General features: G+C 30.5%; 2 protein-coding genes across 2 annotated transcripts; both read right to left on the bottom strand.

Annotated features, from left to right (window-relative positions):
• Positions 1-655: 655 nt before the first annotated feature.
• Positions 656-15,923, bottom strand: LOC115881839 (obscurin-like). The gene is made up of 9 exons (XM_030899529.1): positions 15,898-15,923; positions 11,757-12,046; positions 9,220-9,377; positions 8,806-9,158; positions 8,478-8,744; positions 4,712-4,919; positions 4,409-4,584; positions 1,439-1,732; positions 656-1,385 (listed from the first exon to the last, which is right to left on the bottom strand). The coding sequence occupies exons 2-9, from the start codon at positions 12,039-12,041 to the stop codon at positions 1,057-1,059; spliced, it is 2,070 nt and encodes a 689-aa protein (XP_030755389.1). The 5' UTR covers positions 12,042-12,046; positions 15,898-15,923; the 3' UTR covers positions 656-1,056.
• A 2,859-nt stretch (positions 15,924-18,782) lies between these two features.
• LOC115881832 (ras-related GTP-binding protein C) lies at positions 18,783-22,852 on the bottom strand. The gene is made up of 8 exons (XM_030899518.1): positions 22,671-22,852; positions 22,372-22,520; positions 22,088-22,316; positions 21,855-22,032; positions 20,922-21,058; positions 20,720-20,862; positions 20,507-20,655; positions 18,783-20,452 (listed from the first exon to the last, which is right to left on the bottom strand). The coding sequence occupies exons 1-8, from the start codon at positions 22,671-22,673 to the stop codon at positions 20,274-20,276; spliced, it is 1,167 nt and encodes a 388-aa protein (XP_030755378.1). The 5' UTR covers positions 22,674-22,852; the 3' UTR covers positions 18,783-20,273.
• Positions 22,853-23,156: the final 304 nt, after the last annotated feature.

Raw genomic sequence — 23,156 nt, 5'->3', positions numbered from 1 at the left:
CAGGAAATTTAAATTCCCGTTAGTCCGGCGATACTGAATATGTCCATGATTGACAACAATGAATTTAAAGCACAGAGACGGATTGACAAAAATGGAGTGCCTTATTGTGTGGTTATTGGGGGGATGCGAGAACAAGGTCATATAAAGTGGCAGAAAAAGAACAAAGGATTTAACAAGGAGTAAATCTACTCGTTTCCTTATACCGTCTGATCGAGAAAAAACGGCGTCAGCGATGGCTATGGAATGAAGATCGCTGTCATTTTGTATGTAAATTTATATGGGAAATGTCATTGATGTTCATTTCCCAGCCAACTGGACGCCGTTTTTTTCGATCATACGGTAGTAGTTCTATATCCAGGTATATATCTATGGTAGTAGTTCTATATCCACGGAATATTGGGACACTCTGTATGCGAAGAAAAAATATTTTTTATAGGGAATAATAGAATAGACTATATGAGTCCAAAGGCATAAAATAAAAGTGAAGAAAATACCTGAAATATTTTTATAATCATAATTAGTTATATTATTATTATTTATTATTATTAAATTTTATATACAAAAAGATAAATAAAATTCTACTACTCTTACATAAAAATTTTAAGTATTTAATAATAACACTCAATAATCAATGAATAAATAGTGTTGCATAAATATTTCAAAATACTCCGTTAAAAGAATATTTGATAGACTTTTAACAAAAAAGCATTTACAGGCTGACAAATTTGAAAATTATAAATTGGAAATATCTCTTAGACAACCAGAAATATATCAAATATATATCGAAGATTAGAAGGGAACATTGGTTTTTCTTTGGAGAAGTTTATAAAAAATAAGATTGTCTAACTGAGAGACAAAATTACAATTTTTAAAAAATGAATCATAAAATTTACAACAAGGTTGTAAAGAAAAAGTAACGAACTTTATAAACTATCTGCCATGCAAGGTAAGTTTCATTAAATAAGATCAAATCTTCCTAAAAGTAGTTTTTAGAGATATTCCTCGATTGTGACTTTACATATTGTCACCCTGTAGGATCAAAATCAAAATATATTCTTAAGAATCATCTGACTCGTCATGTTTTTTTCTCACAATAGCTAAGGCGGCTCTATGTTTTGTTTGTCCAACGGAATTTCTCACTACGCACTGATACGTTCCCGCATCCACCATTTTCGCTTTCCTAATTCCCATTCTAAAATCCATACCATTATTGGACGTAATCAACTTATTTTTGTCTTTCAAATCGTCCATATTTACTAATTCACCCTCCCATGTCCAAAAGACTTCGGGAGGGGGATTAGAAAACGCCCTTACTGTGTAAGTAATATCCGAATCTTCTCTTATGACCATGTCATTCATTTGGGCTTCAAGTATAACTGGTTTAGCTGAAAAAAATCGACATTTACAATAGACAATTTGAAACAAGCATCATTCTTACTCAGTACGTTTACAGCACATCGACTTCTAATCGATCCAAATGAGTTGATTACTTCTACTTCATATTCTCCCCTTTCTGCATAAGAAATTTCACTAACGGAACAAATAATTTTGTACTGTTTTTTGCCATGCATCTCAAGTCCCATTTGAATTCGGTCGTCTGTATCCAATTCTTGTCCATTTCTGAACCATTTAAATCTAGGCGCGGGAAAACATCTAGATACTATTTCGAAATAAATACTGGAATGCTCTTCAACAGTTTGATCGTTAAGATGGACCAGAATTCTTGGAGAACCTAAATTAATTAGTTAAGAAAAATTAAGCTATAGTAGTGTTACGAAAGTTATAATGAAATTCCTATAGCGACATCTCTCGATAATTTAAGAAACGACCAAGTTATAAGGCTCGTAAGGGAGAACTATATAACTGCCTCTACACTACTCGCTAAATATCCCGTAGTATACATAGATATACAGAGTGGCGCACCTCATTCGCCTCGGTTAGCCTCTGCATAATTTAAAATTATTTTCAAATGTACAGGGTGTGTCAGAACTAAGATCCATACTAAAGTTATATTTTTTCTTATGGAAGACACACTCTGTAATTTATTTCATTTTTGGATTCCTAGACATAAAATAAGGTAATTATTATAAGGGTTTAATATGTTTAAATGCTTTAATTTTTGAGATGTTTAAATATGTAGGCTATAATAAAAAGTTTGTTATCACTCTGTACATTACTGTTCAGAGTTAATTCTTGTGCTGACTTTGAAGCCAAAGAAATAAACTTTACTAAAAAAATTTATTGCTTTATTTAATTTACTTATAATAGTTTAATAAGTAAGTATTTATTATTTTATTAAGAACAATAAATAGTAGTTCTTTGATTTATATTACGATGACTTTTAGATATATTGAATTTTTTATAAAAGAACCAATTAAGGTAAATTTATTTTCTTCACTTTCAACGACAGGTTTCTGTCTAATATAGGTTTTTCATATACTACACTAACAGCTCTGCGAAATAGGAAAAGTAGATTTTCAAAGGAACGCTTGTCAAGAAAATTCCTATTTGGATATCTTTGAGCATAAACCCTTCAGGCCAACAAGCAATTGTCTTCACAAAATGAAATCACTATAGTAACATATCCATTCCTTCCGCCGCCGCCAGCAGATACTGCTTCACTTTTATTGATAGAATAATAAATACTTTTTATTAACCTTATTGTGGGTAAATTAATAAAAATAACCTGTTATAAATTTAAATAAAGTCCACACACTAATGTCGATTTTGAAAATAGCTACTAATAGTGTCACTAGAAAATTGTCATGGCGACACCAGCCATCTTGATTACCATTTTTTTGAAAAATCGCTTTTTATTCAAAATCTGAGTCAGATAGGTATAGGAACCCTAATATAGTTTGAAAGAGCATTTAAATCTGCTTCGACTTATTTAAAAAAATACATAGTGCTGCGTTTGAAATAATGAAGTTTTTATGTAAAATAAATATTTAAAATAGACCAGCAATTTTTGATACCCCTGTATACATTTGAGAAAGCAATCAAATTTTTTAGTAAAGTTTATTTCTCTGGCTTGAAAGTCAGGACAAGAATTAATTCTGAAAAGTAATATACAAGGTGTTGACAAACTTTTTTATTATAGCATGTATATTTAAATATATCTTTAAATGTCTCAAAAACCAAAGCTTTTAAACATATTAAACTCGTATAATAAATGCGTTATTTTATATCCAAGAACCCAAAAATGAAATAAAATACCGTGTGTTACAAGAAAAAATATATCTTTGGTATGGATCTTAGTTCTGACTACCCTATACATTTTAAAATAATTTTAAATTATGCACATTGCCTACCCACATATACCCATAAAATATTTTCTTTTCTTTCTACATCTTTCTGTTTCGGTATAATTAACCGAGACGAATGAGGTGCGCCACCCTGTATAGTAGGTCAAGGTGGAGTAGTAAAGAGGGATAATAATTCCGATTTCGTATTTCTTCGACTAACTTTGCCTCCTCCTTTGCCTCCTTTGCTTCCTAGGGTTATTTTCATTAGACGAAGAACCACGAAATAACCCTCTTCACTATTTGACTTTGACCTACTTCGACCTATTTCGCTAGTAGTGTAGTGATGTAGTGGCCGTTTAGGAAGAAATTCAAAGATATAGAGGATCGACAGATGACGCGCTCTTTGATATTTTAAATTCTTATATAACGGAAACTTATTGCCGTGTTAAAGAAAATCGCCTTTACTACAAAGTTGAGATACAAGTATTAGGTACTACAAGGTATTTTCCAACTAAATGAGAAACGAAACCTCCTTTTTACATTATTTTGGGAATTATAATGATCTAAAGTTTCACCTCAAGTGTAAATCTGATGGTTATGTTATAGAAGAGTGAAATTGTAAAACAACAGCAACAATAACCTTAACTTGTTCAGCTCATCAGATAAGGAGTTTTTCGTTAACATGGCAATATAGAAGGAAATGTAACTTTAATAACAAACCGAAAGTAATCTGTATGTATATCGGGTGTTTCTCAAAAGTGGCTTACCCCTATAACTTTTTTATTTTTTTGAGATAAAAACGAGATTTAGTATATTAGTATATGACATAAATAAGGATTTATTAACGTATTCAATTGTTTTCGGCCACTTTCTGTTTCACCGTAAATGAACTAATGATTTTCAAATGGCACATTTTTTATGAATAATTTGGTACTACACACTTGGTATTTCGACTAACTGTTAAAGTATAATAATCAATCTCAATAGTAACTTTTTGCCCTCTAACTATTCTTAAAATAGCCTGAAGAAAATATTAACATCATCAAATCCAATTAAACCTGTTTGGAATTATCGATATATTACATACTTTGGAAAATACTAATATTAAGTACTTGAGAAATATATTTGCAGTACTCTGCAGATACATTTCTCATTATTCTTACAGTTGACAGTTAATTTTGCTTTGGCTTCTGCTTCTCCACATTCATTACTGATAATACAACGATATTCACCAGATAAATGCGTTGTCGGTTCATTAACTATCAGTTTTACTGTATCCAGTGTTTCTATTCTGGTAAATTCTTGACGATCGTATAATAACTCGATACCATCTAAAAACCTGAAAAAATATTTCTAAATGTCTCTTAAATGTTTAGAATTATGACCATAATAAGAAATCAGGTCGTATTGCAGAATAAACACTTATTCAAACACTATTTTTTATTAAAAATTGTTAAACAAGTTACCATTTTACAGAAGGTTTAGGAAATACTTCAAGTTTGATTCCAAACTCAACTGTGTGTATAATATGGTAAACGTCTTGCTCCAGAACTTCTGCATCCTCAAATGCTTCCAAAATTGTAGGTGCTTTTTTAACATCAATTCTCACCGAGTCTTCAATGAACCCGTAGGTATTTTCGGCTGTAAACTTATAAACAGCTGCATCCTGGATAACTATCCGGGAAAAGAGAAGAGGGAACTTTATCATATTTGGACAACCAGATTCTAACTCTGAATCCATAAGCGATCAAGACAAAGTTACTGCACTGAATGTATTGAATTCTACACTACCAAATAACAGCGTTGATCCAGTCAGCATCAGGACCTTTCGTCTTGGAAAATTTGCCCAGAATAAATCACGCCCTATAAAGGTGATTTGTGGTTCTCAAATTTCTCAGAGAGTACTCTCAAATTCTAAGATTCTGAGGAACACACCAAACTTATCCAGTCTATCAATCAGCTCCGACAAGACACCCAAGCAACTCCAAGAATACAGAGAAACTAAACAACGCCTCATTGATAGACTAGCAGCCGGAGAATCCAATCTAAAAATTAAATATGTTAATGGCAGTCCAAGGATCGTTAGTGTGGACGTGAATCATTTAAACTTCCAGGGAACGCAAATAATCAGTCCGGCTTAAACATCGCCTACCAAAATGTTCGTGGGTTGAACACTAAGACTCATGAATTCTACAAGTCTATATCTGTGTGTGAACACCACATTATAGCAATTTCTGAAACCTGGTTGCAGTCTGGTCTGAATGATGCTGAGCTTATTGACACCAACTACAATTTGTATCGTAAGGATCGCAATCTGGAAGTCTTGAATGTTACCAGAGGCGGTGGAGTTTTGCTGGCAGTCCGAAGTTATCTCAATCGACCGTATTGGACCTGTCCATTTTTGAAGATGCGCTGCCGGCTCTCGACATTGTTGGGGTGAGTGTTGCGGGTGATGGGGGTGTTCTGTATATGTTTGCAGTTTACTTTCAGCCTAACACTTCAGTTGAGCATTTTCGTGTATTTTTTGATGTTTTTGAGTCCTTAACATTTCTCTATGGACGCGACATAATCTTATTAGGCGATTTCAATATTCATTTTTCAGATTCACCTACTGAAACTTGTCAAAAACTTCAGATTTTAAACGATTTTCTCGCTTTTTTTGATTTTAAGCAATGTAATAGAATTCAAAATCAAAACAATACTATTCTTGACCTAGTTATTACTAACTTGCCTTCAGAAGTCCTTACCACTTTTCCATTTGTCAAGGAAGATGGTTATCATCCAACACTACTAATAATTCCTGATTTGCCGATGAAACCCCATTCAAACTTTCCCTCTACTGTTCCGACAAAAAACTATAACTTCAGTAAAGCCAACTACCCGCATCTTTATAATCTTATCCTTACCACTAACTGGGACTTTTTAGAAGGCATGGAAAACGTTAACGCAGCAGTCGAGGCTTTCTATAATAGACTGTATGAACTCTTTGACCAATCCATCCCACTCTACAAACAGTATAAAAATAACAAAAAGTGTTCCTACCCATCATGGTATACATCCGAAATCATCAGTAACATTAAGGAGAAATCTAGAATCTTTAAGAGATGGAAAATCAATCGATCTCCGGAATCCTATGGGGCTTTTAAAACTCTTAGAGCAGTGATTAAGCAACAACTTGATAGTGCTTATAAAACGTATATAATCGCTGCTCAGGACTCACTACGAGCTGAACCCAGAGAATTCTGGAAATATATTCAGCAGAAACAGAATAGATCTCGTATTCCTGGCACTCTTAGAAACAGTGATAATACTCCTCTTGACAATCCCACTGACATTGTAAATTCTTTTTGCCAATTTTTTCCAAGGTGTTTATATTGTGTCAAGCCCTGGCAATGTCTCGTATGAATGTGGTAATAGTATTTCTTTGGAGACATTTGACACCGAAGATGTGTTGAAGGCCTTAAAGTTCCTAAAAATAGAAAAACGGCTGGCCCAGATAAAATACCTTCCTTTCTTATAAGGGATTGCGCTTTTGTTCTGGCTGAACCATTAACTAGACTTTTTAACCTTTCTATCTCAACACAAACATTTCCTAGTGTTTGGAATCAAGCCAAGATTTGTCCAATTTTTAAAACGGGCAACAGAGATATCATTGAGAATTATCGTCCGGTCTCAATTCTATCCAACATTGCAAAGGCCTTCGAGATGTGTATACATAATAAACTATTTTTCAAAATTAAAAATTTGATAACACCATCTCAACATGGCTTTTTTCCAGGGCGATCAACTGTGACAAAGTTAACATGCTTTCTTGAATATACATATAACTCTATCGATGAAGGTTATCAGGTTGATGCTGTTTACACAGACTTCTCGAAGGCCTTTGATAAGATGGACCATGGGATTATGGCAGAGAAAATGTCACAAATGGGATTTGATAATAAATTAATAAAGTTCTTTTCCTCATACGTACATCAACGCAAGCAATATGTTGAATATAATGGTCACAGATCGTGTCCCTTTATAGCCACTAGCGGTGCACCGCAGGGCAGCTGTTTGGCACCACTGATATTTTCAATATACATAAACGATATAGTGACCCAATTAAAGAGCTGTTCGCTTTTATTTGCAGATGATCTGAAGATTTTTAGTGTCGTCCGGTGTAAGGATGATTGCATCCGTCTGCAGGCCGATCTTGATATTATCTCTAATTGGTGCGTGGAAAATCGACTTGCTTTAAACACCTCTAAATGTAAAAAAGTGTCCTATTCTCTGAAACGTATTGAACTTGACCACCCCTATACCATAAATAGCGCAATCCTGGAAAATTGTGAGCATGTTAAGGACTTAGCTGTTTACTTGGATAAGAAACTGACTTTTAACATACATATTGATGAAGTATTCCGTGGCGCTCTTAAATCTTTAGGATTTCTCCTGAGATCCACAGAAGGTTTCAATAGTCCATTATGTCTAACGGCATTATACATGAGCCTTGTGAAATCAAAAATCAATTATGCCTCTCAAATTTGGTCACCAATTCACCAGGTCCATATACGGAGATTAGAAAACGTTCAGCGTAAATTCCTAAAATATCTCTCGTTCAAACTGGATGGTGTTTTCCCAGAGCGTGGTTATAACCACTTACGGCTGTTGCAAAGGTTTGATCTTTTATCTATTGAGCAAACTCATAGACTTCACTCTTTATCTTTCCTTTATAAACTTTGTAACGGTCATGCGGACTGCGCTTCGCTATTAGCTCGGCTGAACTTTTCAGCTCCGCTCGTCCGTACTAGAAATCAAAACACGTTCTACCTGTCAAACGTCAGGACTTGTTTAGCCGGTAAGGCACCCCTCTACCGGGCCTGTACTGATTTCAATGATGTTGAGAGCCTGGCATCTGTTGATATATTTGGCGACTCACTGCGTCAATTCAGGAATGTTTTGGTCGGGCAAATGAAGAATCCTAACATTTTGTGATATTTTTATTTTTATTGTAGTTCGTTAGATTTAGAGTTTTGCTCTCACTTATATTTATATTAGGTGTTATTTTTTTTTTTAAGATTACATATAGATTTGTTATATTTTGCATTGTACTTTTATGGTTGATTTGTGCTTATGTTAGCTTCATTTATTATGAATGTTCTGAATTTTTAGTGTACACAATTGTCTTTAATTTGGGATTTCCTGTTAGACAATAAACTATTATTTATTTATTTATTTATTTATTTATAACTATATCTTTAATTTTTAGGAAATAAAAGCCTTCGTCATCGTCAATAATTAGTCTTTGACTACTGAATATTTCTTGGTCGTCCTTAAGCCACCTTACTGTAGCTCTTGGTTCGGATAAAAATTTTGTCTTTAACGTTACAGTTTCGTTTTGGGATACTATCAGATGAGGACCTAGTTTTTGTATGAAATTAGGCTTAGTATATACATAAAGTCCCCAATATTCAGTTACCTCAGATAGATTGTTTATTGCAGCAACTGAATAGATACCTGTAAAATATCGTTAAGCTATAGTTAAAGAAAAAGAATAATGTTGGTCTATCGATTTTACCGCTGTCCTGCAGGGTGGTTTTGTTGATAACCAAAGTAAACAGCGGATAACTGTCCAGAATTTTTACATTATCGGATTGCACAATTTCTCTGCCTTCTTTCAAAAACTTGACTTCTGGTTTTGGAAGCCCATCTACTTCAATAGGTATAATAAGAACTTGACCGACACATACAGAAAAATCATCAACTTTTGTTTTTATTTCAGGATATCTCTGTCGTATTACAGTTAATTTTATGTCAACTGAAGCAAATCCAATCTCATTTTCTGCCATTATGGTATAGATACCTACATCCTCCAAATTAGTATCTTTTATAACCAGAAGCAAAATATGTTCTTCATTTTCATGATATATTCTAAAAGAAGGTTAATAATTAATAGATTTGTAATTACAATAACAGTATAAAAAATACATACTTGTATTTAGAACTTGGCTTAATTGGAATATCTTTAAAGATACATCTCATATCAGGTTTTGGATATCCTTTAACTTGAACCTGCAACATAGCCTGATCGCCTTCAAAACATATTACTTCAGTTTTTTCCACTATGAGAGAAGGCTTCCAATGTCTGAACTATAAATACAAAATATTCATTTTACTATATCATATACTAATATCATTCAAAATTAGTATTGATCTAATTCTAGCAGTATCTAGTCACTTAATAAAGTACTCAAAGACATACCGGTTACGTCTTAAAAGTGGCTCACCCCCTATAACTTTTTTATTTTTTCAGATAAAACAACGAGATTTGGTATGTTAGTATATATTGGGAATACATAAATTAGGATTGATTGGCGTATTCAATTGTTTCCGGTCACTTCCGGTTTCACCGGAAATGACTACAACTTTTGATTTTTAAATGGCACCCTCGGTATTTTTTTACTTTATTCAATAGAAAATGACACTCTGAATCGAATGACATATCATATGTCAATTTTTGACATAGTCACTCAAAAACAAATAATTCTATTTTAAATTTCAATCTAGAGTGTCATGGCTGTGCTAAAAACACTAATTTTTAATCAAAGAGCCTTGGAAAAATAGATTTGATCGTCTAATGTTTTTAGTGTCTTGTCCTGGCCGATTAGAAGATGCCCAAATCGTATTTTGAATCCTATCTCAATTTTTTTCAAATGGAACGAGGGTGGCTCATTAGCATATTTGGAAAAAGCATTTTTTTACGAATAATTTGATCCCACACACTTGGTATTTTGAGTCAAATTATCGTTATGAACCGCATGTTACAATTTCAAATAAACCATATGCCAAAATGTCAAAAGTTGACATATGATATGTCATTTGATTCAGAGTGTCATTTTCTATAGAATAAAATAAAAAAATACGGAGGGTAGATATTTAAAAATCAAAAGTTGCAGTCATTTCCGATGAAACCGGAAGTGACCGAAAACAATTGAATACGTCAATCAATCCCAATTTATGTCATATACTAACATACCAAATATCGTTGTTATATCTGAAAAAATAAAAAAGTTATAGGGGTGTGCCACTTTTGAGACGCACCCGGTATATATATTTTGCGAAATAACAGTATCAAGAAATTAGCCCCTCTATTAGGTAATACAGAAAAATAAGTGAACAATTCTTATTATACATACAAAAATATTGTTCTAAATAAACCACATTTTGCATCAGTATCTTTGACCAAAACTGCAGTATGTTTCAAGAATTGTGTGACAAAATCTACTGGATATATTGGTATATTATGCTATTGTGTCGACTGTGCTACCATCCAGACTATTTTGATACTGAAAGAATTTCAGTCTTCCATTGTGTTTATTTAGTTTAACTTGTTTGGCCGTTATCAAGTGTGAATTAAACTAAATCCTAAAACCACGGAGATTAATACTAGAGCAAAGAATCAAACGGAGTTCTGGATAGCATGATCATAATCAGTTTATCCACTTAGGACGCCAGCATTGGTACATTTGAAAATTGGGTGCTATATTACAGAAATATCCATACATAGATTGCTAAAGGTGATAATATTTCATATAAAAACGGCTTCTTGAAATTTACACTTTTTCCGATGAGGTTTCTTGTGGACAACCCGAGCTTTCGACCTCTTTATGTTGTGCTGTTTCGACTACATATACTCTGTAGTACCACACTTTATTACTCCACCTTTTTGCGTATATTTTATGCTCGTTAAGTAGTAATTTAGAGCACGTTTTGTCTTTCCAATATATAACTCACAAAATTGAAAGCTCACAAAAAAGTTAAATCATTTTATGTTTATAATTTTAATGACTTAAGTCATTTCATTTTAAGTCTTTTTCGAAAGCTGACTTTAAATCTGCTTTAGACTTAAATTAAAATTTAAGTAATGTTCAAAATCATTTATGATTTAAATCTTTATTCCGAAATAGAACAAGAAGTTATTAAAAAGGCTTAAATCTTTTGAATTGATCTTGAAAATATTGAAGAATACCTTAAAATCCTTCAGCCCTTAGCTTATGCCATCGATATATTACATAGTCATATATTCGATGACGTCTATAATCTGTAATATAATTATTTTATATGTGGTTTTAATCTCATTTGTACCTAAAAATAACTTAATAATATAGGTAATAAGGAAATCGGCAATCGGTAACACAAGAAACCTACAAGAATACCTGTCTTGACTTGACGGTAACTATTTTGATTCTAGTCAATTTCCCGACTTAACTAGCAGATCATCGTGATTGAAATAAAAAATATAGACTTAAGTCATAAAAATGGCTTGTCTTTGCGAAAATGACTTGACTGGAAGAAAAGATTTATATCATTTAAACTTTATGTTGAAATTGACTTAAGATTTAAATCATTTTGATTTTAGGAATGACTTAAAATTTAAGATTTAAGTCTTTTTGGAACTGACTTTTTGCAGCTCTGCGACTATACTTATAACTATAATGTATTTAGAGTGCTTTCTGGAGTAAAACTTACTGGTTTCCGTTTCACACCTGGGCTTTTCTCTGTAGTACTAACTTCGTGCTCTACTTCTCCTTGTACCACTGCCCCAAAACTTAGAATGCCTCTAGTCGTCTTAGCTACGCTCGTCAATGTACCATCCTCTTCAGGATTAACATGTTGAAATACAAAAGCAACCGTATCTTCATCGTCTCCCATAAGCGCAGTGAATCCCTCATCCTGGCTAAATAATTGATCACCGTCCTTTGGTTTTATCGCATCTTTTAAAAGATTTTCGGGAATCAATTGTTCTCCCGACATGATTACTATTGAAAGATTACTATACACTTTAGATTTGTAATACAATTGCTAAAACATAATTAACTACTAAAGTACTTCAACTTAATGAGTGTTAATACCATCAGAGTTTGATAGTTTGCCAGAAGAAATAAATTTAGTACAAATTTATTGTTATAAATAGAAGAGGTATTTGAACAATTTTATTCCAGGTAACAGAGCAGGTAGAACAAAAAAAGCAAATTAAAAGAAAATAAACTCAATATAAATACAGATAGAATATAGATTTACTATATTTATTAAAAATTATAAAAAATAAAATTTAAAATTATAAAAAATAAAATTTAAAATTATAAAAAATTAAAAAAAAAATGTAGAAAAATCTGATGATATATCCATAGATTTTCTTGATGATATATCCATACAGTTTATGTCGTCTGTGCCACTTTTCATATAGCACCGAAGGTGCGAATTTTAACAATATGCACTACTGGTCCAAATCTACCCTTGATGCAAGTAGTTCAGCACCAAGACCGTTCGGTAAATGTTTGGGCAGGAATTCTAGGATGGCGAATGATTGGACTTTTTTAATCATCTGAATAAAATAAACTATCCATAATTTCTAAGAGATGAATTGCCAATTTTGTTAGGGGACCATGATGAAATTGCATTTGTTGCAATTTCATCAGCATGATGGTGCAGTTGTGCCGCTTATTTTGCTATGAATGCGTGGGGCTTCTTGGATAGCACTTACTTTAGTAGATAGAGACGCTGGAGCAACATATATGTATATTTTCATGGCCACGTAGGTCGTCGGATTCAATATGCCTGGGTTTTTATTTATGGGATCGAATCAAGAACGGACATGGATAAATAACAATTAAATTAAAATGAAATTAAAATATATGTTTTGATATTTTGACGTAACCAATTTACCCGTTTTTGTTTCCTAGCCTACTACTATAATTTGTAGACCTTATAATCATAGGCCACAGCCTAATATGATTTATTTTCTTAATATATCCCGTTAGAGAGAAGCTAGAAAGTTGCGGTTTGCGCTGATATATTGGAAATTTTGTGCTCCATTTAACTGTGCAAAAAGAAACATAGCTTGCTATTTAATTTTTTTATACAAACGCGCAATATCTGTTATGATGTCAAACAGCACCCTACTCTAGCTACTATGAAGAAAACTATATGAAAACAAAATTTATACTGGAGATTATTAAGGAAAGAAAGCTCTTTTAAACAAGCCCTAGTTTGTTTATATCGGCTAACCTAAACCAGAGTTATCCTTATTTTAATAAAAGCATGTTTAACCTTCCCCCACCACTTTATTTTATGAGATAGAGCACAATACTATATACCAAAAAAAATTCTCATTGATTACAGTAGTAATATTTAAAATATCTCTTCACCTGAGTATTTTTGAGAAAAATCCTGTTTTCTGATTGGCCATCACAGATACGCCCCCTAGCGGACATTTTTCGAATTTGAAAATAATTTCTGACAATTGCTTTTAGTCGATTTACTTATTAGAATTGTTTTCCCAAAGTTATACGATAAGTAGTTTCTGAGATACAGCCGGCGTCCATTCTTAGTGGGCCACCCGGTACATTCGTTGAATTTGACACAATATCAATTGAATAATATATTTTTGTACTTTTGTGCTTAGGCATAAAAGTGCTTTACTTTTATGCCTAGGCGCTAAAATGACAAAAATTAATACATTTGTGTTGTTTGAAAAAAACATCCTTTTGATCTAAGCGAGCAACTTTTTTGCGGAATATATTGGTGACCGATGCGGAAAAATGACACGCGCCGTAGAATTATTAATGTTACGAGTATGGAACAGGCTTTCGAAGATTTAGCCATTTAGGATAGGACTTTAATTGGAAATAACTCCTAATTGTTAGGAAATCCGATTTAAATAATATTTTCTCTATAGAAAAAAAAATTGATTTAAATAATTTTTTTTTAAAGGTCGATTTATAAACTCTACAGTTGGCTTTGGATTTGGCGTTGGCGTTGGATTTGCCGTCGACTGTTCGTAGCGCCGCAAAATCGCATTTATAAACTCGACGCAATGCCTTCTATTAAAAGATCAGCCTGGGGGCGAGATTTATGACGTCACGCTAGTTAGATATAACGGATTAATAAATATGTTGTAGAATACATGGAAAACATAATTATTCCTCAGATTTTTGGTTTGTATTTTAAAAATGATATAGTTTAAATGAAATATACATAATATACAGTTAATAACTACAACATATATACCTATTTATAGTAATAAATACTTTGGCAAATAAACTATGAACCATACAAATGCAGCAAATGTTTTACAATGTACAAATAATGTATAGGTACATAAGATAATGGGTAAAATGTAAATATATTTTAAATTTTGGGGTTTGAAAATCGATCTAATTTAACAAAAAACATTTAATATCTACTAATAGTGATATATTAGTAGTGGTATTAGTAGTGGTATTATTATTTGCATTCACAAAATTTATATGTATATTTTGCAAGTATCAATGTTCGAAAAATTATATTTACAAATAATACAATATTATCTAAAAAAAGGCGTCAGCGATGGCTATGAAATGAAGATCGCTGGCATTTTATATGTTAAATTATTCTAAAATTTTTGATTTTCTTGGGATTTTAGGTTCGGGAAAAACGCTGATTAAGTTTTCATTTGGGTTTCATTATTTTTTATTTGGTTTAAAAAAAAACGTTTCGGCTAACTATAGCCTTCACAGTGTTGTGTCATATGAGAAAAATAGTGTCGAATATAATCCAAAAAATTACATATACAATATAATTCACACCTCATAATGTTTACTGCAATTAATAAACTAATATAAACTTATCAAAAGATGACCACATATTTTTTAAAATTATTATTCTTAACACTAAAATTATCTACATTGACTATGGAGTACGCAGTAAACATTATGTGCGTGGTGTGAATATTTTATATGCAATTTTTTGGATTATATTCGACACTATTTTTTTCATATGACACAACACTGATGGAGGCTATAATGTTAGCCGAACCGTTTTTTTAAACCAAATAAAAATAATGAAAAACCAAATGAAAATCAATCAGCGTTTTTCCCGAACCTATTCCATCAAAATCAAAAATTAAAATATTTAGAATCAAGGTTCAAGAATATCAAATTTTCCAAGATTGTAAAATTCTAGTTAATTATTTTATGTGTACAGTTATTTAGGGGAATGGCATCGATGTTCATTTCCAAGCCAACTAGACGCCGATTTTTTTCGATGATACGGTATAATTCTTACGTAAAATGTAAATAACATTAGACCAATTAAAACAAAGAAATATGAATTTCTTAGTATTTTTAGTAACACCTTTATTCTTAAAACTTAATTTTGTATTATGCAAATATACCAATTTTATTGTTATTTTATTCATATTGTATTCAGCCATCACTTAAATATTTGATATTAATTTGGTATTATAAATAATCAATACTATTCATTAAAAATTACTGAACAAATATATGTTATGCTTAACATACATTATATATTATCAAACAAAACACATTCTTCTTTTTAAACTGTATCAGTCTTGTCTTTACAAAAATCTTTTTTAAATTTGAACTCAAAATAATAATCTTTTCATGATCTCTAATACACATATTCTTTATTTTTCCCTAGATCATAATACCTACTTACGTGTTTGAATCTATCGAAGCTGAACCAGCAACACTTGGAGTGGAGATTCCACAATATGAATAAAAATAAACATAATTGTCAGTTTTCATTAATACCATCATGGGAGAATATTATTTTTAAATTTATTAAAGATATTTTCAATAAAATTCTCTTGATTTATAACTCGTACCCACTTTTCTTGCTCTTCCGGACACTTTAGGCTGCCTAGTATAATAACTATCCTTAGTAACCATCCTTTCCACCAGGAACACAACAAAGATGAGGCATAGCACCAATAACACACTCCACTTAAGCTTTATTGATGAATTGTTAGAGTCTTAAAAACACACACAAAAATCACGATAAGTAAAAATGTATGGGCACTTTTAGGTTAAATCACTTGCACAACGTGTAATTTTTAAATTTCTATTTTTTTGTGCGAAACCGAGAGTGACCATATATCTGGTAGTAGTTTATGTCACTTCAACACCAAAATAATTAGTTTTTGCACTACAATAATAAATAATACCAAAAATCAAAGAGTTAAAACCAAAAATCAACCGACAAAATATGAAACGGAATCTAACCCAATATCTAAGTATGTACAGCTGATGAAGTAAACAAAAGTCCGCCCGTGGGCTGATCTTTTAATAGAAGGCACTGCTCGACGGTTGACAGTTGGCTTTGGCCGTTTTGGGCAGATCTAACCTTACATTTTTGTTTACTTTTTACTTAAGAGTAGCAGAGTCTATAGTGCGTTTTTAGAGACGAAAGTGTTTAAAGTTTTGGTTTTTTGTTCGAGATTTTTAATTATGGATTTGGAAAGTAATGGTCTTGATGAAATTACCCTATTAGGGTTATTGGGAGTGACCATAAATTTGGAATTAGCATACTTCAAAACTAGATGTAAACAAAGCAACACGTGATCGCTCTTTACTATTCTATTGGCTGTAACGTCATTTGCTACGTGGTGCTACGGACGGCGAACCGCCGCGAACGGTAAAAAGTTAAACATAATTCAAGTCCGACGGCAACCGGGCGCCAAAGCCAACGCCAACCCAACGCCAACCGTGTTTATAAATGCTCTTATGGTAATATACAGTTTTAAGAATTGGGCGGCGGCGCCAACGCCAAAGCCAAATCCAACTGTGAGTTTATAAATCCTACTTAAATTCATGATTTTTTTCAACGCTGGTATTTAATCATACATATACTAAATAAAAACATACCTATTACGTAATGTATTTTCTGTTCAATGAATGAAAAAATAATGAAAGTGACAGTTTTCCATTATTTATTTCAAAAGTAGATTAATTATTCTATCATCTGTCGAAATCTAAGGTCGAAATCATATATTCTTTCGCTGGACAAACTATATTTTTTAATTAAAAAATATTTTAGAATGCATGCTTAATCTATTTAATTTCTGTTGTAAACTGAAATGACGATACATATCTTTATAAATTTTAACATTTCAAGAGTACCAGGCCTCTACTATCTATGGATATGGATACAAATGAGATCGGTTAACCGTTTTTTAAAGAATCAATGCTTTACTGTAATATTTTGCGAAGCTGTTTAATATTTAATATAATAAATTTAAGACAACAAAAAAGATTTTTTACTGATTAAAGGTTTATTACTAACAAAAACATACATATTTAAACAACTTTTAAAATTTCTATAATATACAAAAATATATATAACACTAGGTGTATAGTTTTTAAAACTATATTGAAAAAGTATGCCCACTGCATATATTTCTATTCAGTAAAAAAATGGATAATCAAATAGTATTTAGTATTAGCAGAGTTATTAGTTTAATGAGAGCTGCTCAACATATATAGGATATTTTACATCTATTATTCAACCTATATAAAAAAATGTTCTTTAAATAGGTTGTCTCTCAGACAAACAAATGTATTTTTGTGTATAATTTAAGAGTAGTATAACTTTTATATACACTTATACTAGCAGATTTTTCATTAATTTTCAGTTAGCTTAAAGTTAACATACGTTTTTATTTTATACCAGACAAACATCCAACAGACAAGAAATAAAATATACTAAATAAAGAAATAATAAAAATAGAAATGTATTTTTAAAATTTTACAAATGTTTGTTGAGAATCAATATATTTACAAAGTAATTGAATAGTGATCAACTCAATTTCTAACATTTGATCATAAAGTTATCACTGTATAGTGCATAATTTTACAGGTTATAAAGACAAAGTTAATCATTACTATAATAATTCTGTACATGTTATGTTATGCTATGTTATAAAGCTATAAAGTTTCCAGCCTTACCATCAACAAACTATACTTATAGAGGGTGTTCCAAAGTGCATGGCCTAAAATTTAACAGCATATGATGCCTAAAAATAAAAACAATACGATGTCAAGGATATACCTATTCCTTCCTATCCCAAGAAAAATATCTCCATAATATAACAAATATTCACTATTATTTATATAAATTATGGTTGTACAAACAATCTAAAAAAAATGGCGTAACAGTGGTCTTTGAACTGACGATCAATGATAATTTCTGTCGAACCGACTCCTATACAGCATTAATTCTAATTTTGCCAATAAAATGTCAAAAATTAGTATTTAAATGAAAAAAATAAACTTATATAAAAATAAATAAAAAGTATGTAAAGATTCACACAAAAATCTATTTCATAAAAATGATTTGTTTGTATTAAAAAATAAAATGAATGTTTTTTTTCAATATTAAAAATTAATGTTTGACGAGTTTTTGCCAATTTTTAACAAATGACATAAAGAGGTCAACCCATACAAAATTTTCATTGATCGGCATTTCAACGCTAACCATAACGTCGTTATTTTTTGATTATACGGTGTTTTTAGCCATAGAATATATTAATATCACTTTGCTATCGAAAAAAAAACCGGCATTAAGTTACATAAAATAAATGACTGTTGAAAATTTTCTGTGTAAAATAATACGGCGTATGTCATTGATCGACATTTCTAACGAAATGTGACGCCGTTTTTTTTTTTAAATTTAATTCGTTATATTTGTATGAACGCACTTGGAAACACCATATAATATGTTATCTTTATTAAATTTTGTACTAAAATAAGGACTAAACAACTATTTAAAAGTAAATAAAATATATAATAAAGCTACTTAGTTTCTAAATATCTAAGAAAATTACCACATAAAAACCAGGTGTATACAAAAAAGGCAGAGAGAATGATCTAATGAGAGAATAAAGACATAGTGTCCTCAAACAGTCAATCTTGTATTATTTTTTTTCATTTAAAATTTTTTACAAATATGAAGGCGACAAGTTTCGAGGCGGTAGGGCCTCGAAAATATCATATAAATTAAATTTGATTAACACAACAAAATATATTAAATTATACATAAATAATTTAAGATTATATTGTTCCCTTCTCTTTCCTACCAGGGGATATAACTACAAAAAACTCTTGGCTCCTCTCAAAATATACACATGTACTAACAAATTATAAAAAAAATATTCAAATTGAATATTTTTTAATTTTCTTGCATAATATACATTTAGTTATTCCTTTCAATAGTAAAAAGAATGTTGTAATTTAATAATTGTTTCTAAATTACCTTTAATATCTAATGTATAAGATAAAAGTAATTTCTCACCATCTCCCTGTTTTTATCATTTATAAATTATAAGTTATCTATTCTTAAGCCATTTTAATTTCTCTAACAATTTTATAATTAAATAATTGCAATACTTTTACCTATATATAATTTGTATTTGTCTTTTGATTACCTCACTTTTGTTTATGTATTTGACTGTTTTTATGAAGTTTTTTACTTCTTTGACTTTGTTTTATATTTTAGCTTGGGTCTGAAAATGAGACCTCACCGTCTCGAAACAAATCGCCACCTTATTTGTAGTTCTTTTTTAAATAAAACCATGTTTTTGAAACCATTGTGAAGATAATGTGTATTTATTCCCTCATTAAAGGATATTCATTAATATGAACTCACACTGGGTCAGTGAACGTTTGTTTGACAAATAGAGAAATTTATTTTGAGTGCAAATTAGTTTAAAACTAAAGAAAATTGCGCCCTATTATTTATTCATCTTGTTATTGCCAACTTTTAGATATGATACACTTACTTTTAAAGTAAGTAAGTCATACAATAATTAATATAAATAAAGCTGGCCAAAAAATATAGTGTGATTTCAACATTTCTCTACTTTGTTACATATAATTCTTATTGATATACATTGTAGTCACCGATATCTCACAATATATTTATGGGCTCCTATATATGGCACTAAAAAATTGTATTGGTATTATTTTGCAAAAATACGCAAATAATAAAATCAGTGGCGTAAAAAAAAATAAATATAAAAATCAATATAAACCAAATATACATTATTATAGTTATTTGTTTGCTCAATGGAAACTATAAGTGATTTAAAATTGTTTTCTCTAGTTTGAAAAATTCTTATGTTACAATAAAAAAATTAAATAAATACAAATAAAGGATTGCTTAAAAAGGCACAATATACAACTTGCATCAATTAATATTTCAGTTTTAACTTAAAGGCTGTTCATCAATTAACGTTGGACTAAGATGGCCATCACCCATCAAGTGACCTCCATTAACAACAGGACTCCCAATTGAATTAGTCATTGGAGATTGGCTTTTATTTCTCAGTTCAAATACTTGTTGAATGGCATTACGAAAACACAAAAAGTTATAATCAATGATACCTAGAAACGAGATTTGTTATCTTATGGTTTATATTTTATTTAAAAGATTATTACCTTTATGATCAAAATTATCTTCCCTTAAAATACATACTAATGCTAAAAATTTATTAACTTCCCTTAGATATAACACTGTTCCATTGTTTAACTTTATTAAACTGGAACTTTGCTCATCAAAAGCAGCTGGCTCTTGTTCTTCTTTTACTCTATAATAAATATAAGGTTTCAGCTAATAATTCATCATACCATACCTTAACATATTAAACTTGCCCATAAATAGATGACAGATCAATAGCAACATCAATCATATCACAACACAATTCATAACTTTGCATATCAACAGGAGTTGAATCAGTTGCAATATATATTTTTGACACAACATCAAAAAGGAATGATTTTTCTATAGCTGAGTTCTAAAAATTGAGGATATTAAAGATTCTTAATATACTTTACATATAAAGCCAAATTTTACCGTATTTAAGATATTCAATAAATTTTCAAGTGCTGGTAGTTGTGTTATTAACTTTTGTACAACTTTAGAGAATGCCTCAAATATAGAATGATCATAAATGGATGTTAAATGAAAACTAAGATGAATTTGATCAAACCCTAAAAACAAATTCATAGTTTATTATATAACAATACAGCAATACAGTAGAACTTCTCTGATTCGAACATGCGCCAACTTGTGACACACGCAGTTTTTTCAATCATATGGTATTTATTGGGTCAAAGAAAACAATGTTTCTACGCAAGATATTTTGCTTTTTAAAGGAGTGAAAAAGAAGGCTGATGAGGCAGCAAAATCGATAAGTATGCAGATAAAAATTGATTAATTTTTTATAAAACCTTTGAATTAATTATTCTATAATTATATTTGTTTACATTTTATGTTAATATTTATTGGGTGTTAAGGTGGATTCTCTTGCTTAATATGAAAGTTCTATTATTTATGTTATAAGTTTAGACAAGAAGTGTTATTTTAAGTTGTTTTATGCATACATATTAGATGCAATTAGTACAATAAGTTTTAATGTATTTTATAAAGTGTTTGGCGTTTTTATTTTAATAAAAATGTATTTAAATTTTTGTTTAGGTTGGAAACAATAAGAATATGTAAAAGTAACATAAAAAATTCCTGTAATCTGGATATTTCATTAATTCAGTGATAGATGTTCCTATATGTCTGAATTATTGAAGTTCTACTATATTTATAAGGAAAATGTCCCAATAAAGACTATATACCTATGGAGTCATATAAAGTAAAAAAAATAAAAATGTTTATTAACTCTGTATTTAGTATAAATTAGAAAAATAATTAAAACAATTGTTACAACAGAATAATTTTAATGTATTCACTTATAACAGTCTTTAAATGCAAAATCATCTTTGCACCTTAACTTACCAGAATCACTCAAATCATCTATAGCCCTTTGGTGGATATCTCTTTGGCATTCCATCTTTGAATCATCCCCTAATCCATCAACTTTATGAATAAATACCTCAAATTTTATATTCTGATTTACTTTGTATGCTTTTGTTACAATTAAATTTAGCTTATTTAGTGCATCCAAATAATCATCCTAAAGTTTCAATATCAGCAAAGAATTGTTTTATAAACTACTTTTACCTGTTTACCTGTGCATCTATTACAAACACTAATGCTCCACATCCTCCAAATATATTATCAAAATCAAAACAATTATCAAAAAAATCTATTTGACCAGGAAAATCCCAGATTTGAAATTGAACAAAACTAGAGTTATTTATATCATCTTTGACGATCTTGTTTGTGCTCTCTAAAAACAGGGTTTCATTTGGTGACATTTTGTGGAAAACAACCTTTTGTATCGATGATTTTCCTGACCTGAAATATGAACTGTTTACTTAAAAATGTAAATATTGTATATTAATTTACAGACCTCCGTAGGCCCATAAGTAAGATACGAGGTTTGTGGTCGGCAGAATTATTATCTTGATCTCCATCAAAGGCCCCATAACCAAATTCCTTGGGAAATGAACTAGCCTGACCATCAAACGGTACACCCTCTTCATCATCCTGATATGACGACTTTTAACAGAAAATTGCAATAAACATATATACATTAACTTAAATTAAGTAATAACATAAATCTAAGAGAGAAAATTTACGAAAACAAAATATTACTTTGAAAAAGAAAAGAATACTTTATACATTGTCAGTATGTAATTTAATTCATACCATTTTGTAGATATAGCTATTAACTATTCGTGGAATATGAGGTCTTGACACATTTAATATAAAGAAAAATACGTATTTTGTTGTTGAAAATCCTTTTCGAAAATGTATTTATAATTCTAAATTCCACTTGACATTTCAACTCAAAATTGATAGGTTATCTTCACAGGTTATCTTTTAAATCGAATTAATGTCATTTATCAAAAAAATCTTCTTCTGCATTTCCCTTTAATTAACATATATGATTTATTTTTATATGATAAATATAGTACATATATAATATTTATAAAAAATAAAAATATTCTAATTAAAATGGATTTTTTTTATTCAATCTAAAGGGATTTTTTCGTTGAATAAAAGAATTTTCAAACGAGGGCTGCTAGAGCTTTTTGTTCCCGACTCTTATTTTATTACATGTACTTAAACATTTTATTAACAGATACTGATTTATAGGTATTTTCATTCAATAAACTGATTTTCGAAATTTAT

The sequence above is a fragment of the Sitophilus oryzae genome, unplaced genomic scaffold (genome assembly GCF_002938485.1).
Source record: "Sitophilus oryzae breed Bouriz unplaced genomic scaffold, Soryzae_2.0 scaffold_1743_pilon_pilon, whole genome shotgun sequence".
NCBI classification, from domain to species: Eukaryota; Metazoa; Arthropoda; class Insecta; order Coleoptera; family Curculionidae; genus Sitophilus; species Sitophilus oryzae.
The sequence above is the reverse complement of the archived record's forward strand: the minus strand, read 5'-3'. Positions and strand labels throughout refer to the sequence as shown.

Coding starts and splice junctions, on each gene's coding strand:
- LOC115881839 (XM_030899529.1), bottom strand. CDS start 12,041: ATGTCGGGAGAACAATTGATTCCCGAAAATCTTTTAAAAGATGCGATA. Junction 9,378..11,756: donor CAGGTGTGAAACGGAAACCA/GTAAGTTTTACT, acceptor TTGTATTTATAG/TTCAGACATTGGAAGCCTTC. Junction 4,920..8,477: donor CCTAAAAATTAAAGATATAG/TTATAAATAAAT, acceptor TTTCCCGGATAG/TTATCCAGGATGCAGCTGTT.
- LOC115881832 (XM_030899518.1), bottom strand. Junction 22,033..22,087: donor TGTTTGTAATAGATGCACAG/GTAAACAGGTAA, acceptor TTGAAACTTTAG/GATGATTATTTGGATGCACT. Junction 21,059..21,854: donor AGATGATTTGAGTGATTCTG/GTAAGTTAAGGT, acceptor ATTTGTTTTTAG/GGTTTGATCAAATTCATCTT.